Here is a 16,266-nt window from a genome sequence, read left to right on the forward strand (position 1 = left end):
ACTGGGAAAAAAATGGTTGGTAGGAATCCTGTTTGGCGACAGAACTTTGACTGATCATCAAAAAAGTTCATTTAGTTTGTACATACAATCATGCAAGTATGTTTTTATTGTAGTTAAATATGAATTCATTGGCAGTACTACTGGACTCCAAGCAGAGCTCGCCTTATTCTGTGTCGCAAGCACATTAAAAGCCGAACGAAGTTCCACGTAGAAATTGTGACACTTACCATATTTTTCACATTTTATACCTTTATTTACATTTCAGACAAAATATGTACAAATTGTATAGTCTACCGCGATACGGAACTGTGCTTATTCTTACTGATGAATTTTATATTAAAAAAACTTTAATAATGTTGGCAATCATTTTTGGAAGTATATATTCAGCAAAAATAATCATCACAGGCTGAATCCTCTAACCTGGCAATAGCCACACTGATAATTGTGATTATTTAAGGGAGTTCTCCACAATATCAATCTGGGACTGCTCCACAATGAATTGCTCGGGAAGGCGGGACATTCTGAAAAATACTTCGAGCTGATTGGATGATGCGATTTTGTGCACGTCTACCTAACTTTTGTTTTGACCAATCACGGCCACAGACGAAAATGTCGCCTCCCGCTGTTCAACAGTCAAGAAGGAAACGGTGAGTAATTCTGTGAGAACAGAATTAACTGCAATGTCCATTTGTACATGTTTTTGTTTTTCACACAAAAATGTACACAAACTCTCGCTGGGAGACAAATCTGTATTACAAAAAAATAACATAAAAGAAAAGAAACAGCAAGGAAAACAGCAAATTTGTTTGTTTTTTAAATCCATATGGTCAATCATCATGACTGTCATTTTTATGAATTACTGACCAATGTTAAGTATTGAAAATGGCTTTCTCTCTTTGATGATGCAATGTTGGTGGATGGAACAAGCATGCTGTTTCTGGTGTCTCCTGAAAAGTGCTGATTTTAGAGGTACAAGATTTTGGCTCAACGCCAGCGATATAATATATTTAAGTTAATGAAGTCAAAACATGACTTCAGCGGTTCTTCTGTAATACAATACAAGCAAATATTTGGAAGTCAACCGCAATTTAGGATAGTCGGACTTTCTCTCTTCCACAAAAATGTCCACTTTTTGGGACCTGCTGCTTCAAAATCAGGTATTTCAATACCTCAGCCAGCATGTATTTTTCCGCTGCCATTTAGCTTCCCACCTCCCTGCACTGCATGGACTGAATGTGCAAGCTTTTCAGTAGCTCTTCGTGTAATTATTGGACAATCTTGCATGCTGATCATTGTAGCAGCACTACTAATTAGTCACGATGTCATTTTATTTGTATACTTGTTAATCATTACTGTGAAGCAACACAACTTTGATACAGCTAATTGATATTGTCAGCTTTAGGGAGTTGGTTATTTCTTTATTGTTGTACTGTTACCCTTTGTTGTTTCAATGTGATCTTTGTTCCAATTCAAATTTTGTCCAGCATAAAATCTGTAAATGCTAAGTAACTACATTATATATTATAGGCTGTAATTCTAAATGGGAAATTGGGTCAGAAGAGCCTATTTGAACCCTAGGCCAGGGGTGAGCAAACTCGGTCGTCGGGGGTGGGAGTCCTGCAGGTTTTGGAGTTTCCTTCTCTTTTTTTTCAACACAAGCTGATTCCAATCAGAAGGATTGTTATCAGGCTTATGCAGATCTTACTGATGAGCTGATCATATATCAGCTGTGTTGGAGAAGGGAAACAGGACTCCGGCCCTCGAGGACCGAGTCTGCCCACCCCTGGCCTAGGCGTTATTGTGACCCGTTTTGGGATTTTTGATGGTTCTGACCAAGCCATTTCAAAATAAAATAATGCCCACGCCACGGGTTTTAAAAATAATTCCAATGTGATTAGTATTCAATTATATATACTACTGCACTTCACTGAACGAGACTGAACTGACAGATTTGATTTGATAGAATCAGCTCATGGACTCATATGGTCTTAGTGACGCAGACGCTTGACACCTAAAAGTGGTCGCTGAGTGGTGTTGCTAATTAAAACGCAGAAATCATCATTAGTAAATAGGGGGGTGGGGGGTATCCTCTGAGAAATGTCAGTGGTTTCTATTCGTCTCTGTGCTTTCTCCATTTTGCTGACCTGCGTCTTCCAAAAATGTCAGTGAGAACAAAGTGGAGCAGCAGCTTGCAAAGCGGCATCTCACTCACTCGCACTGCTAAACTGATGCAGGACGCCCCCTGTTGGCTGAAAATTAAAACACAGCAGTGGAGCTCTGCGCCATCAATAACTGTTTTTGATTGGATAAATGACAAATATATTAGATATTTTTTAAACTATTATGTATGCAAACATAAATGAATATGGAGTGTTGATTGTTTCATGCTTTTAGTGCTTGGGTGGGTTTTATTCATGTCCATGAGGACACATTCAGCCCTCCAGTGTGCTGCAGCCATATCATCTGCATCACTTCACACATACAAAGAGCATGGCGTGTGAACATGTGTGCCTTTTGTGCATGCCGCCACTGCACTTTGCTCGTGTGTGTAAGCATGATGAAGTGGGCAGAGGCATCTGACTGTTTGTCGAATTTTTGGCCGCGTGGCAACCGATATGCCGAGATGGTAACCACGGGAAATCAAAGGCTGTGATGTGACAGACAGAAGTCCACAAAGCAATTACATGACACTTGGTTATCATCTTTAGAATATAACAGTCCCCAGTTATCAAGGTGTAATATGTGTAATAATATGAAAGGAAACCGATGACTATAGTTTCCCTTTAATATATTGCGAATTTGTGGCATATCATCACTGTCCTCATGCAGATACAATTAGAATGTGCCCCCTTGTGACTCTGAGCCATATAGAAATGTTTTCAGAGCAAGCTGATTGTATTCCACAACATCATTGAATTTCTGGCCATCATTGTCCATAAAAGTCCAATGCGTGTTTGGGCTGAGAAACATCATACATCAGTTGTCCCTAAATAGCTACATTTGTTTGTTTTCAATACCTTGACGAATAATAAGTTAAGTTATGTTTTTTTCTTTTTTTCTTTTTTTTTCTTTCAGATCTTCTGACAGGTGAATTGTCAAAGCTGAAAACCAAAAGTTTGTTCAGTGAAACAAATATTTCATATAGGATATGCATCATTGCCAATAGAAAACAACACATGGAATAAGATCGCTTTAGTCCTGTTTACATAACCATGTCTACCCAAATACGCCTAAATAAAAATAAAAAAATCTGTAAATTACAGGTAAAGGAAATAACTAATTACTAGTGGAATAATGCCGAGGATAGGCCTATACTTTCATTTAAATCAATCATTAAATCCGAATTTGTAAATCCATCCAAACGCTGCTTAGGGACTCAGCCTGACTGCTTAGTGAATTTCTGCAAATAATTGACATTCCCCTAAACCTAAAAATTGTAAATGCCTACTGTATATTGATAAATAAATACCACAAACTATGATCCCAAATGATTAAAAGCATTACATACACTCATAAAAACCCTTAAAAATACAGCACAATAGACATTTTACAGCTCAGCACGCCTACTGTATACAAACACAATGTACAGTAGCTACCTGTAAGTGTTCGTCAGTAAGTTTGGTGAAAACAAGAAACATTTTACCACACAGCAAAGCGTAGGAGTTAGATTGATAGTGTTCACCTTTAATGAGGTGGCCTGTGTCGGTGGGAAACTACCTGCTATGTAGGCCACTAGCCTTATGTAGCAGTTAGCGTTAGCATCGGTGTTTGCTGACCCGAAACCACTGGATCCACAATGACAACATCATCTGATGGTCATGGATAGGTTTAGCAATGCTCTGCTGAAAAGTTGTCAGTGGTTTTGATGCTGTCTTTAGTCCTACTTTACTTTTTTTTTTCAGAATATAACAAAAACAACTTTATGCCTTCCGCCATGGAAGTTTGGTTGAGAGCACACTAGACAACTAATTTAACGTATTTTGATTGGCTAATGGCCAATTTAAAAAAAAATATATCATACATTATTAGACAGCATTTTGAAATATGAAAATAAAACATTTTAGCCTTTTTGGGGGGGCCATATCTCTGAAAATTGCAAATAGGTGAGTATTTCTCACTAAATCTACATAGTGAACTTCACCATCTTTGCACTCACGATTTTATTTGCTTCCTTTAAATCAGAATCATCTTAAATGAGCCCCTCCTAAATGACATGAAATATTAATGAGCTAAATGACTCAAAGCCGAACCTTCTGCAGCAGGCCCTTAGGTGACAAAGCTGGATTAATATTTGATGGCTAAATATGATTGGGGGGGCTTCAAAAAGACACTTGGAGAAAATACAATAAGAGGAGGTTGGGAGAGTGGTGAATGTTGTTGGGGTGCCCTCAGGTGGAGACCAGGTATAATTGCTGTTGACATCCTACAAGTCATCGTGCAATTACAGCACGTGTCGCTCCAGTGTGGCAGCGGGCTGTGATGCCTGATGACAGCCTGGAGCCATAAAGCAAGTGTAAGCAGCTGGCACACCTCGACTGGAGAAAATCATGTGAGAGCGGAAAGTCTCCAAAACACGCACAGACTTTCGCCATCTCTGTTGTGCTCATCCTATCACACAAACTGAATGGCGTATTGGTTGATGGTTTTCGTTATTTTGGCTGCTCTTTTTTCACGATCAAATTCTTTTGGAAACTGCATGGACAACTACATCGTTGACAGCCAAAATTTTCAAGGAAATAAATAAAGGACTTTGAATCACTGCTGTGCCAGGCATTGAACTACCTTTTGAAACTAATTCAGTGAACAATGGCTTTGCCGCAGAAATTCATAGAATTATACTGAACATATACAGGACTTTATATTAGCCACTAAATCATCAACATTTATTCATAAAATTATGTTATAAAATGGACAAAATCAATAAATGCACCCTTGACTTGTCACCAGCCAATCACACGGCAGAATTATTTTAGTCAAACAATCATTCACACTCACAATTTAGAATCTCGGAAGAAGCACCTGGAAGAAAAACCACGCAAGCAACATAAAGGCCGGAGCCGAGACTCGAACCCCACACATGCGAGGCAGAGGTACATTACTAGCTAGCTGCTAGCCGCTACTCGCCCTGTTGCCATTTTTAATTGATCTAAAAATAATAAAGTCACGATCAAAGTAAGTCAGCCTTGCCCTCCATTGCTGACAGATGTCATGAGACCCTCCTAATGAGCTCGTCTGTGGGTCATTTGTATGTTGCATGTAAATGTGCTCTTTTGATGCACATTTAACCACAGCAGATTTATGTGCATGTGATTTACATGCTGTTCACTCACACTCATCTAATTATTTCTTTTTGCTTCCACGTCTTTGCCTCTTTTACGCTATGTCATCACATTTTTGGTCGGCCAAACTGTAAGTGTCCTGATTGATGTGATATGATGTGTTGCAATGCATGCATCCATTTTGATGTGATGTGCGACAAGTCCGTTGTTAAAAGGCTCTGCTTCTGTCTCCGCACATCATTTATGTGTGTGTGCGTGCACTTCCTGTTTGCCTCCAGAATCTCGCTGTTTCAGCAGGGTGGGAATCAGGCCAAAGTCTTGAGCCTCCCAGTAGCAATGAGCCAGTTAAGGAGCTGCCAGTGAAAATGGCGCCGCGCGTCAGTCACGTTCACGGCTTATTCACAGCGGCGGCGCATAAAGAAGCTTTTCTCGTTCACTCGCCCCAACAAGCCACTAAATTGCCTTCACTTGAAAGATGGCGGAGGGTGTGTGCAAGTGTAAGTGCCTTGTAAGAGCAGACACACATGAAATATGAGCTTGTTGGAGTTAGCTGCCCATGCTAAATCTTAGGGCCATGTGCTGATGTGTGTTATGTGGACGATGTAGCCATCAGTGTTCGTTTGTGCCAATGCCAGCCGGACATAGAAGTTACTTAACATGCCATTTTTGTAGACAGGCGCAAATGCCATCGATGTAAAAAACGCCGCACAGCTTCATTTTTGTGCTGGTGCAAAACTAGTTCTACTGAGTTTGGGAAAACGGACGACATATTAAATAACATGCCTCCGGCGCACCTGACAATTTGGTGACAAAAAGTAGACTAGAATTTAGACCGGTTAAAAGCAGGTCTAAGTTGTGGCACAGGTGTTTCACGTGATGTGTGTGGTGGATGTCACCGTATTTAATTCATAACTATGACAACAGAGTGCGTCAATCCCTATAAATCATTGTAGAAATCGGGTCATTGAACACATTATTATTATTATTATCACCTTAAATAAATTTTTAAAAGCACTCCACTGGTAACGTCAAATCTCCACCAGCAATGGACCTTATACACAAAAGTTTGCCAGCTGCTTTACACACTACAATAAATATGTCTCACTCTGTATGGATAAGATTATGTGTAGCAATTCAAATTTTTCCTTGTATCGTTGATGCAATTTTCTGCAGTGAGGACTGGCAGGAGTTGTTGTATGTCAACAACACCCTGAGCATTTTGGTTGTCTACTAAGGCACAGATGCCCGTTTGGCCACTTCAGCAGCGGCTATATCTCAATTTTATTTGTCGGTTTTGTTACAAAGCAGCCATTTTTCCCATGACTTGCCTGCATTAGGGTTGCTTATGGATAACATTTGAAGAAGATTTTTTGGGGGAAAATGTTTTTAAAGTTTTATGATTTGAGGGTGGAGACTTGCGATTGTTGCAACTAAGTGATATCATTATGCGTGAGGTGTGTTGTGGTCACCCTGAATAGACCACACACGATAACAGAACCCCCCCCCTCCTCCTCCTCCTCCTCCTCCTCCTCCTCCTCCTCCTCATGTGGTGTCAATCACAATCAATCAATCAATTAATAAATAAATAATGATTGTAATGTATGTGTGTTCTCACTGGAGGGCGGTGCAAGTGGTACCTGGGCCTTCAGCTGGGACTCACCTGACTTAATCCGCCATTTAATACCACTACTGTCATGCCACAATTATAGATACGAATAATCAATACTGTGCAAAAACAACATTTAGAAAATCTTTAACCAAACTGATTGATGAATATTTAGTCTGACACTACCATGCTTGGTTTTAAGATTTACATGATTTTATTTTGATTTTTGGAATGCTTTATGTAAAGCACTTTGAATTGTCTTGTACTTGAAATATGTGATACAAAATTTATAAACTTGCCTTGCCTTATATTTTGCATATATTTTCACTCGATTTAGACTGCTTTTGAACATCTATCCTGCTTCCTTTTGTTGTATGTCTTTCTTTATTTTGTGGTCTGTGATCAAATCTTAATTAGAAATATGTATATAAACTTGTTCTTGGCTATGTTTTTTTTTTTCTCAAAGAAAAATCATTATTATACTGTATTTTTTCATGTAAATTATTTCATATTTTGTCATTCTTATGCCATATGTGCAGACCTCCAGCATTGGATTACATACGGTAGTCAATCAAACCTGAATTCCTATATTTTCATCACTGTTAATATGTCATTCTTAAAGGATGTACGGTAGTGTGTCCTTGAAACCAATATAAAATTTCTTCAGTATGTGAATTATTTTATCTGGGCCATTATTTACTCTTACATTATTTACTGCTTCCGGAAAGAAAGAAAAAACTTCTCCTGTCTTTGTTTAAGTTAAATACCGGCTAGACTTGATTACAAATAGAAGGAATATGATGGATAGTTTGGAAATTAAAAAAGTAGATCTGCCAAACGTTTTATATTTTGTATTTGTTTGTTTGTTTGTTCATCTAAGCATTCATTATTGTTCAAATATAAACAGCTCCAATAGTATTGTTTAACATTATATTCAAATTACATTTAATAGGTTTTCATATTGCCTTATTTGTAAATGTAAGTAAAATTTAAATGATCCTCAAAGTGGGAAGGAAAAAAAGTAGCCTACCTTAAATAACCTATTGCGCGTGACGTCATAGTCCCCCCCCCCCCCCCGCCCTCACACACACACACACACACACACACAAAAACACACACACGCATGCGTGTGTCTGCCCGCCGTAAACCTGACGCAACATGTCGTAAAACCTAGCCGAACCGACAGTTTTTCTACAACAACATTACTGAGTTATTGTCATGCGATTTTGTAATTTCGATCTCGTTTTAGCACCATGGAGAAATAATTCGTCGTTGTGGCCACGCTGTAACAAACGCGTCTGCCGAGAGAGGAGCCAAAAGGTGACTTGATGTGTCGCAAAATAAACCCGACAATGGCAACATACGACGCAGAAGGTAGGATACATGAAGTAAACACCGTCAACTTTCTCTTATTTGTACATGTTTGACATGTTTGTGTCTAAATAAGCGTACCTTTTTCAAGGGCATTCTGTAGTGGTGGAGGTGAGCCCGGACATCCACATCTGTGGATTCTGCAAGCAGCAGTATAACAATTTCGAAGTGTTTTTGGCCCACAAGCAGAGTGGATGTTCACTACCCACGCGTGACACCTCAGCCACGGCAGCAGCAGCTTCCTCGCTTCCAGGTGACTTATTATTTATACATATTTTTTTGATTTTGCGGTTTTTTTATTTATGTTTTGCTCCTGGTCGTTATCACTAGCTTTCTCGCTGCTCTTCATCTGTCTCTAGTCAAACCTCACGTTCTTCATCCTGGTTCCTTTCTTCTTAGTTACTTAGCTCCTTTTTTTTTTTTGCTTTACCTGGGTTAGCTGGGGGATTATTAAAATCATTAATCAATTAATATAATTTGAAGTTTTTAAGATTTCATTGAACAGACCTTCTTTTTTTTTTTTTCATTAAACAAAACATCTGACCCAACACGTTTAACAAAAATACACATTGCAGTCACATTTTATATCCAAATTAGAAATGGCATCTTCCATCAAGCTTGTCAAGCCTAGGCACATGACTTGAGTCAAAAAGTCATGTGACTCGAGTCTCCCACCGCTGTCATATCGTGTTCATAGTTGCCCTAATACAGTATTTCTCCTTTTGCATTTTTAGCTCCTCTTCATCTTCTTCACGTTCTCCTTCTTGTTTTCCCTTATGTCTCCTTTCCCCCCCACCCACTCAGGCATAGAGGTGGTTTTAGAGGAGACCTTTCAGACGTGTGTCCTGAGAGGGGTTAAGAAAATCCTGACCAAACCGCAGAAGACCAAAAAGCTAAAAGGCGCACTGACGTCCAAGAGGTACAGCTGTTGTTTCTCAGGTTAGTCAAGTCTTATTCCAGTCGAACAAAACACAAGTCAAAAAATGCATTGCTACTTTCATTCATTATAAAATTTGTCGGGATGTTCGATACCGCTTTTTCTCATACCGATACCAATACGAGTATTCAACTCTTTAGGAGTCAGTGATGCTGATCACTAACACCACTTGTACTTTTGATATATAAAATTAAAAACAATGACAGATAACTCTAAAGAAAGCCCTCTATATTGCAATATAGTATTTTTCCTTAAAATTGTATGAAATTAATGTCAATTTTCTATTCTTGTAATTTCTAGTTCCTTATCATAAAACGGCCACAAGAGGGCAGCTGCTGTCGCGTGTATTGATACCTTGAAATAAGGCCTGGTATCGGCCCAATATAAATACCTGCATTTTGTTGTCGAATTCTCATGCCTCCAAAATCCTCACTTTTCAGGAGACTCAGAAAATGACATGTTCATTTAGCCAATATTGCATCGTGGAAGACAGAAAGACATTTTCAACACTTTTGATTGGTCATTAATTTGTAAAAAAAAAAAATAACACACATTGATTGACCAATAGTATCAACGTGCAAAAAATATTAACTTGACCAAATTGTGACATAGGAGGATTCAGCCCAGCATCAGTGATTTATAATATTCTTATTAGGGGTGTTAGAAAAAAATCGATTTGGCAATACATCGCGAAATTACAGCGCGCACACCAATTTTTTATGGGAATATTCAACAAAACATCTTTCTTAGGGTTAGGATTCACACGTTAAGCATGGAAGAATGTTATATTAAGGGAACATTAAGCCTTAATATTTTATTTCAGTGCTGTTCAAACATGTTTGTCAAATGCAGTGGCTCAGTTATAAGCCTGAAGTTTCAGATAAATAAATAAATTTTCATACAAATCTTACAGTGTACATGTACAAGTTTTTTAAATTTGAATTTTAAAAAAAAAATCGCAATAATCAATTTATAGATTCGTATCGGGATTCATCGGTATCAAATTAAATTGTGACCTATGAATCGCCAGGTATTAGGCAATTCACACTCCTAATTCTTATACTGTTCTGAATATGTATGCTTAGTTATGATGATGATGGATCAAGTTTTACTATTAGCAGCATTCACTCTAAAAAAATATCATGTTGCACTTGCATGACAATTGGCTATGCAAAGCAGCTTTTCAATGCAAAAACAATATCATAAACAATTGCAGTATTACATTATGTCACATAGCATGTTTTCTTTCCTTCAGGCTGCAACTTTAAGACACAGTATGGCCAAAAAGACATGGAGCGACACCTTAAAACTCACACCGGTACATCCTCGCTTTAAAAGTTAGTGTCAAGCTCGGGCATACTTTACATACCCGTTTCTCTATCCGAACCCTACAGGTGAGAAGCCGTTCGAGTGCGAGCTGTGCCACAAGCGCTTCAGCCGGCGGGACAAGCTCAACATGCACAGCCGCTCACACACGGGCGAGAAGCCTCACAAGTGCAAACTGTGCACGTATGCGGCGGCCGACAGCAGCAGTCTGAAGAAACACCTGCGAATCCACTACGACGAGCGGCCCTTCAAATGTCAGATCTGTCCCTACGCCAGCCGTAACTCCAGCCAGCTCACCGTGCACCTCCGCTCTCATACTGGTAGGTCGACAGCCATCTCGAACCATACATTTGGTTCTAATGTGGTGGAATCAATCTGCATCTGTGACATTCATGTACAGTGTAGAGTATTACCTGCTGCCTCCATGAGTCCAAATCATTTTGTTGTCTTTTTGGGCATTTGCTCCCACTGAAAGAGTAATGAATGGGACGTGGTATAGCCTGCAGTAGCTCATTTGTAAGACACGGGGCCATACATTCAAAACAGGTTGATATCGGTGAGAAATTAGCTAATAGGGTTCTTATTTATCCTTGGGGTATTTTCCTTTCCTTTTCCTTTAAGGTTTGAAAAGTGCTTGACTTACAACATGGTAAGAAGAAAAATGATCAGGTATTGCATTCTTTTTTAACTCAAACTGAAAAATAATGCTGCCTGAAAAATAAACAGCATAAATCCATAAATTGAAAAAAATATAATTATGAAATCACAATAAACCTGCCTTTGTTATATATAAGTCTTGTAACACTTGTAATATTTACCACAAAAAAATGACCTCCTTTGAATAAGTCTTCTTTTAAAAAAAGCATTTAACCTTTTAAATATCAGGAACAAAATCCTCTCCATGCATAATATTCAGACCAATTATAGTTTTATTTTCTTTACATTATCATCTGTGAATTTGGCGAGTCTGTGCCAAGGGTTCTTGTCTCCCCCAAGGAAATAAGTTGTAGTGCACATATACCATTTTATTGATGAGCTTATCAAATGACTGAGAATATTTAATATTTCTTGAAAATAAATACAGTTAGTAAATGTTTCCACATACCTCCAATGGTCTTGGGTACCACTAGGGCTGCTGTTGTAGTGAATGAAACTGGACTGCTTTATGGTGCGTTCACACTAGCACACTTGTGGCTTTTGAATCAAATTCTTAATTATGTTTTCCTTCCCCCTTGGTATAGTATTTTTGGTCAAGTCACAGTGTAAACGGAGTACTCGTAATAAAAATGTAGGTGCTACTGCATTTACCATTAGGAAGGGCTCAAAAAAAAATGCGGCCCAATTCAGTTGTTGTCATAATGTTGCTGTATCTGCAAGTAGTAGTTGGCACACAACATTAAACGAAAATGTCACAAAAAGTATCTATAGTGAAATAATGATGATCTCGTCTCAATTTACTCACAAATTTACTTATTCAGAATGAAATCTGGGCTTGTTAGCTAGAACACAAAACTATTTTTTTGTTGTATGAATTCCCACAGCTGGTTACATATGTTGACCGCACGCACCATCTATCTACTATCTAGTGAAAGAGTATTTAATTGTTTGTAAACAATTTTCCGATTAGTAAAGCGAAATGTGATCATTTTTGGCTCAAAAGATGATCTGTCATGGCAGCATAGTGGTTGGAATCACTGCACATGACAATGTTGACGTTTTTGTGACCAATAAGAGAAGAGACCGATGTCACATGGTTTGAGAAAACATAATCGTGATTCGAACTACACGAGCGCCTTTTCCTCACCTTGTGTTTTGTGTTCCCCAAGGAGATGCGCCTTTCCAGTGCCAGCAGTGCGATGCCAAGTTCAAGATCAACTCCGACTTAAAGAGACACATTCGGGTCCACTCGGGAGAGAAACCTTACAAGTGTGACCTGTGCGAGTACCGCTGCGCCATGAAAGGTAACCTCAAGTCTCACGTTCAGATCAAACACAGCACCGAGAACGCCTTCCACTGCGCCCATTGCGAGTTCACGTGCGCCAACAAGATGGCGCTGCGGCAGCACTCGCGCCAGCACCGACCAGTTCAACCCATTCAGTGCCCAAAGTGCACGTACTCCTGCGCCAGTCGCGGGGCACTCAAAGTCCACGAGAGGATCCACTCTGAGGAGCGTCCCTTTAAATGCGACTCGTGTAACTACGCCTCCAAGCAGCGCAGCAACCTGGTCATCCACAAGAAGAGGTTCCACTCGGACACACCCGAAAAGGGCGGCGGGAAAAGGGCGGGCGACGACCACCCCAAACCCATCAGCTCTCGTTACCGAGCCAAGCTGGACGCCACTCGGGCCTACAGCTGCGACACGTGCAACGCTTCGTTTGTGAGGGAAGACTCGTTGAGGAGTCACAGGAAGCAGCACCGAGAGACCCAGAATCCACTGCAGGGCCAAGTGGCCACCCCGTCACCACACGACAGCACCCAACTCGAAGTCCCCGTTCAGGTGGACTCATTGACCCCTTACAATAGCACACAGCTCAAAATTATCCTGTCTTCTGCGGAGAGTCCCAACAAGATGGTTCTGTTGAGTCCAGAACACCAGGACATGGTGGTGAACTCCATGATCCAGCAGGTCAATCTGCTGGCACCCGTGCAGCCACCCGGGTTGTCCCAAAGCACAGAGGCCACATTTGTACCCCAGACGGTCCTTTTGACACCGCTACTCTCCGCCGACGACACCAACGGCTCCCTGCACCAAACGCTGGTCCACTCGGCAATGGGTGCTCCGGAGTCTAGCGTCGTCCCTCAAACTTTCATCACCACCTGCAGCGAACTGGAGGACTTGAGCGCCTTGGTCCAAGAGGGCGGAGCCGAGGTAACGGTTGTGACGGAAGGGAATGCCGCCACGGTGACCTCGAAGAGTCCGACCGAACCGACCACAGAATCCACTTTAGGTCCGGGTGAGGGTCGAGGGCAGTGCCTTAGCATGTGAGCGGCTCCGACCCAAGCGGAACTTTTTAAATGGATACTTACTGCAACATAAGCTACGTGTTTCCCTGGAAATAACTTTTTGGGGGTCTTGTGTTCACTTTAGTCAGTCATGTACTTGCAATGATGTTAGATTTAAAAAAATATATATTTTCTTTTTTGAATTTAGAATATATAATTGATGTGGGTGGTGCTGTACCAATAGAACTTGGACTCATGTACTCGCATAATCAGACGTGAACATGCAGCTTGTGGGCCACTTAAGGGCTGTAGGTATAGAAAGCCATTTAAACATTTACTGTATTCTTTATCCATCTGAAGGTCCAATTCTTAGTATTATGTTTGTCCTCACTAAGTCAATGTATATTTCTGCACGTTAGTAGGACAACTACATGTTACTAATGAGACTAAACTAGTCTGTACAATGTTCTGTTCATCTGTACAACATGGTGTACTATTTGGTGAAGCATCAGATGTAGGGATGCACGATAATATCGGTGGCCGATAATGATCGGCAATTATCAACCAATTTGACGTCATACAGATAAATCAGATCAAGAAAACAGCCGATAGCCACGTTGGTCCATCTCTTGTGGTTGTGGCTCAAGTTGTGCCCAACTCCTTAAACCCTCCCCTCTCCTATGGCAGTGTCGCAGTTTTGTGATGTCATAATGCGCGCGACCTCGTGTTCACAGAAGATGCATCATGGCAGAAGCCAGTGTGGGCTTTCTTAACTGTGGTTCCCAAAATGTTGCCCTCAGTTTTTTTGTTGCATTTTTAAAACGTGACTTTTGGCAAACTCAAAATGAGTTACCGGTTGTTCACACAATGTTTCAATGTACATGTTAGACTTATAGTAGGACTTGAAAGTATATTTGTATTCAAGTTAATTTTGCAAACAATTATCAGCATACTTATCGGTTACCGACATCGGCACTTTTTAAATGATTGGTTTATCAATATCGGTCGAAAATGGCATTATCGTGCATCCCTAATTAGATGTATACTAGTCATTGTTCAGTACTGCACAGTTTTACTCTATTATGTAGGTGTCCTACTAATACTAAGCCTGTAACGATGCAGTATTAAAATAGTGATGCACATAAACCTGCATCCTTTTTGTAATGCTGCAACCGTGGTAACCCTTCCAACTTCCTTCCGTTTACATGAGCACACACTTACCAAATTTAATATAATAATGTCACGTCTTAATATCCATCCATCCATCCATTTACTACAGCTTATCCGGGGTCGGGTCGCGGGGGAAGCAGCTTTAGGAGGGAGGCCCAGACTTCCCTCTCCCCAGCCACTTCAGCCAGCTCCTCCGACGGGATCCCAAGGCGTTCCTAGGCCAGCCGAGAGACTTAGTCTCTCCAGCGTGTCCTGGGTCGTCCCCGGGGCCTCCCACCAGTGGGACATGCCTGGAACACCTCTCCAGGGAGGCGTCCAGGAGGCATCCGAACCAGATGCCCAAGCCACTTCAACTGGCTCCTCTCCACGCGGAGTAGCAGCGGCTCGACCTTGATTCCCTCCCGGATGACCGAGCTTCTCACCCTTTCTCTAAGGGAGAGGTCGGACAACCTGCGGAGGAAACTCATTTCGGCCGCTTGTTTCCGGGATCTTGTTCTTTTCTTTCTCAACCCACAGCTCGTGGCCATAGGTGAGGGTAGGAACGTAGATCGACCGGTAAATCGAGAACTTTGCCTTTCGGCTCAGCTCCTTCTTTACCACAACGGACCGATACAGAGTCCGCATCACTGCAGACGCTGCACCGATCCGCCTGTCGATCTCCCGCTCCCTCCTACCCTAGTGAACAAGACCCCCAAGATATTTGAACTCCTCCATTTGGGGCAGGCTCTCCTCCCCGACCCGGAGAGAGCACGCCACCCTTTTCCGACTGAGGTCCATAGTCTGGGATTTGGAGGTGCTGATCCTCATCCCAATCACAAATGCTCAAAAATTGCTTTTTTGCCCCCTTCCATACATTCAGTGTTGACCTCAGAGTGCCTGCCCAATGAGTTTCCAAAAAGGTGACTGAAGCAACTGGATTGCAGTTCCTTAAATGGTCCACAAGAAGGCAGCAGATAGATAGAATACAGGCTAGTGTTCACGCTATTTAATGCAGTCATTCAATACAGGCTTTCAATATCGACTCATTTTTTTTCTTTCTTTTAACCTTCAGATGAATCCATTCAGGTCCTTTTCATCGGGGTTGTTGGAAAGAGAAAATCTAATAATGCACATCAAGGTCTGACTTTCTTAAAAGCTCTGTCTCTTTCCACGGATTGATTTTTCAATAAAATGCTGTTCTTCAAGCCTTTATCTTGCAGCCTCTTGTTCCTCTCTTGACTTCAGCAATTAGTTGTTTTAAAAAAAAAATGAAGGTTGCACTTGAACATTTGACCATTGATTTTTATTTTATTTTTAATAAACCTCTTAGTCTAAAGCCTGTAGTTCTAGTGGATGGGCATCAGGAACCTGTGAGCAAGCAAAATAATGAGCAACCAAACTACACTTGTATGATATTAATTAATGTTAAATTGTTACATAAAACAATGTGTGTACGGTTAAAGGCTTATGATGGCAACAGTTTTGGAAATACAGAATGACCACTGCAGCACGGTGCCACAATGGTTCGCACGTCTGCCTCAGATTTCTGTGCGGTCTGGGTTTGAGACTCTGCTCTGGCCGTTCTGTGTGAAGATGCATGTGCAAGTTTTCCCCATGTTTGTGCGGCCTCCCTTAACTGTGCCGGTTCATAACTG

General features: G+C 40.9%; 1 protein-coding gene across 1 annotated transcript; it reads left to right on the forward strand.

Annotated features, from left to right (window-relative positions):
* The first annotated feature begins 8,039 nt into the window (after positions 1-8,039).
* Positions 8,040-15,823, forward strand: zfp64 (zinc finger protein 64 homolog (mouse)). Its single transcript, XM_077578197.1, has 6 exons — positions 8,040-8,259; positions 8,348-8,509; positions 9,061-9,195; positions 10,449-10,511; positions 10,588-10,839; positions 12,346-15,823. The coding sequence occupies exons 1-6, from the start codon at positions 8,214-8,216 to the stop codon at positions 13,503-13,505; spliced, it is 1,818 nt and encodes a 605-aa protein (XP_077434323.1). The 5' UTR covers positions 8,040-8,213; the 3' UTR covers positions 13,506-15,823.
* Positions 15,824-16,266: the final 443 nt, after the last annotated feature.

The sequence above is a fragment of the Vanacampus margaritifer genome, chromosome 1 (assembly GCF_051991255.1).
Source record: "Vanacampus margaritifer isolate UIUO_Vmar chromosome 1, RoL_Vmar_1.0, whole genome shotgun sequence".
In the NCBI taxonomy this organism is placed as follows: Eukaryota; Metazoa; Chordata; class Actinopteri; order Syngnathiformes; family Syngnathidae; genus Vanacampus; species Vanacampus margaritifer.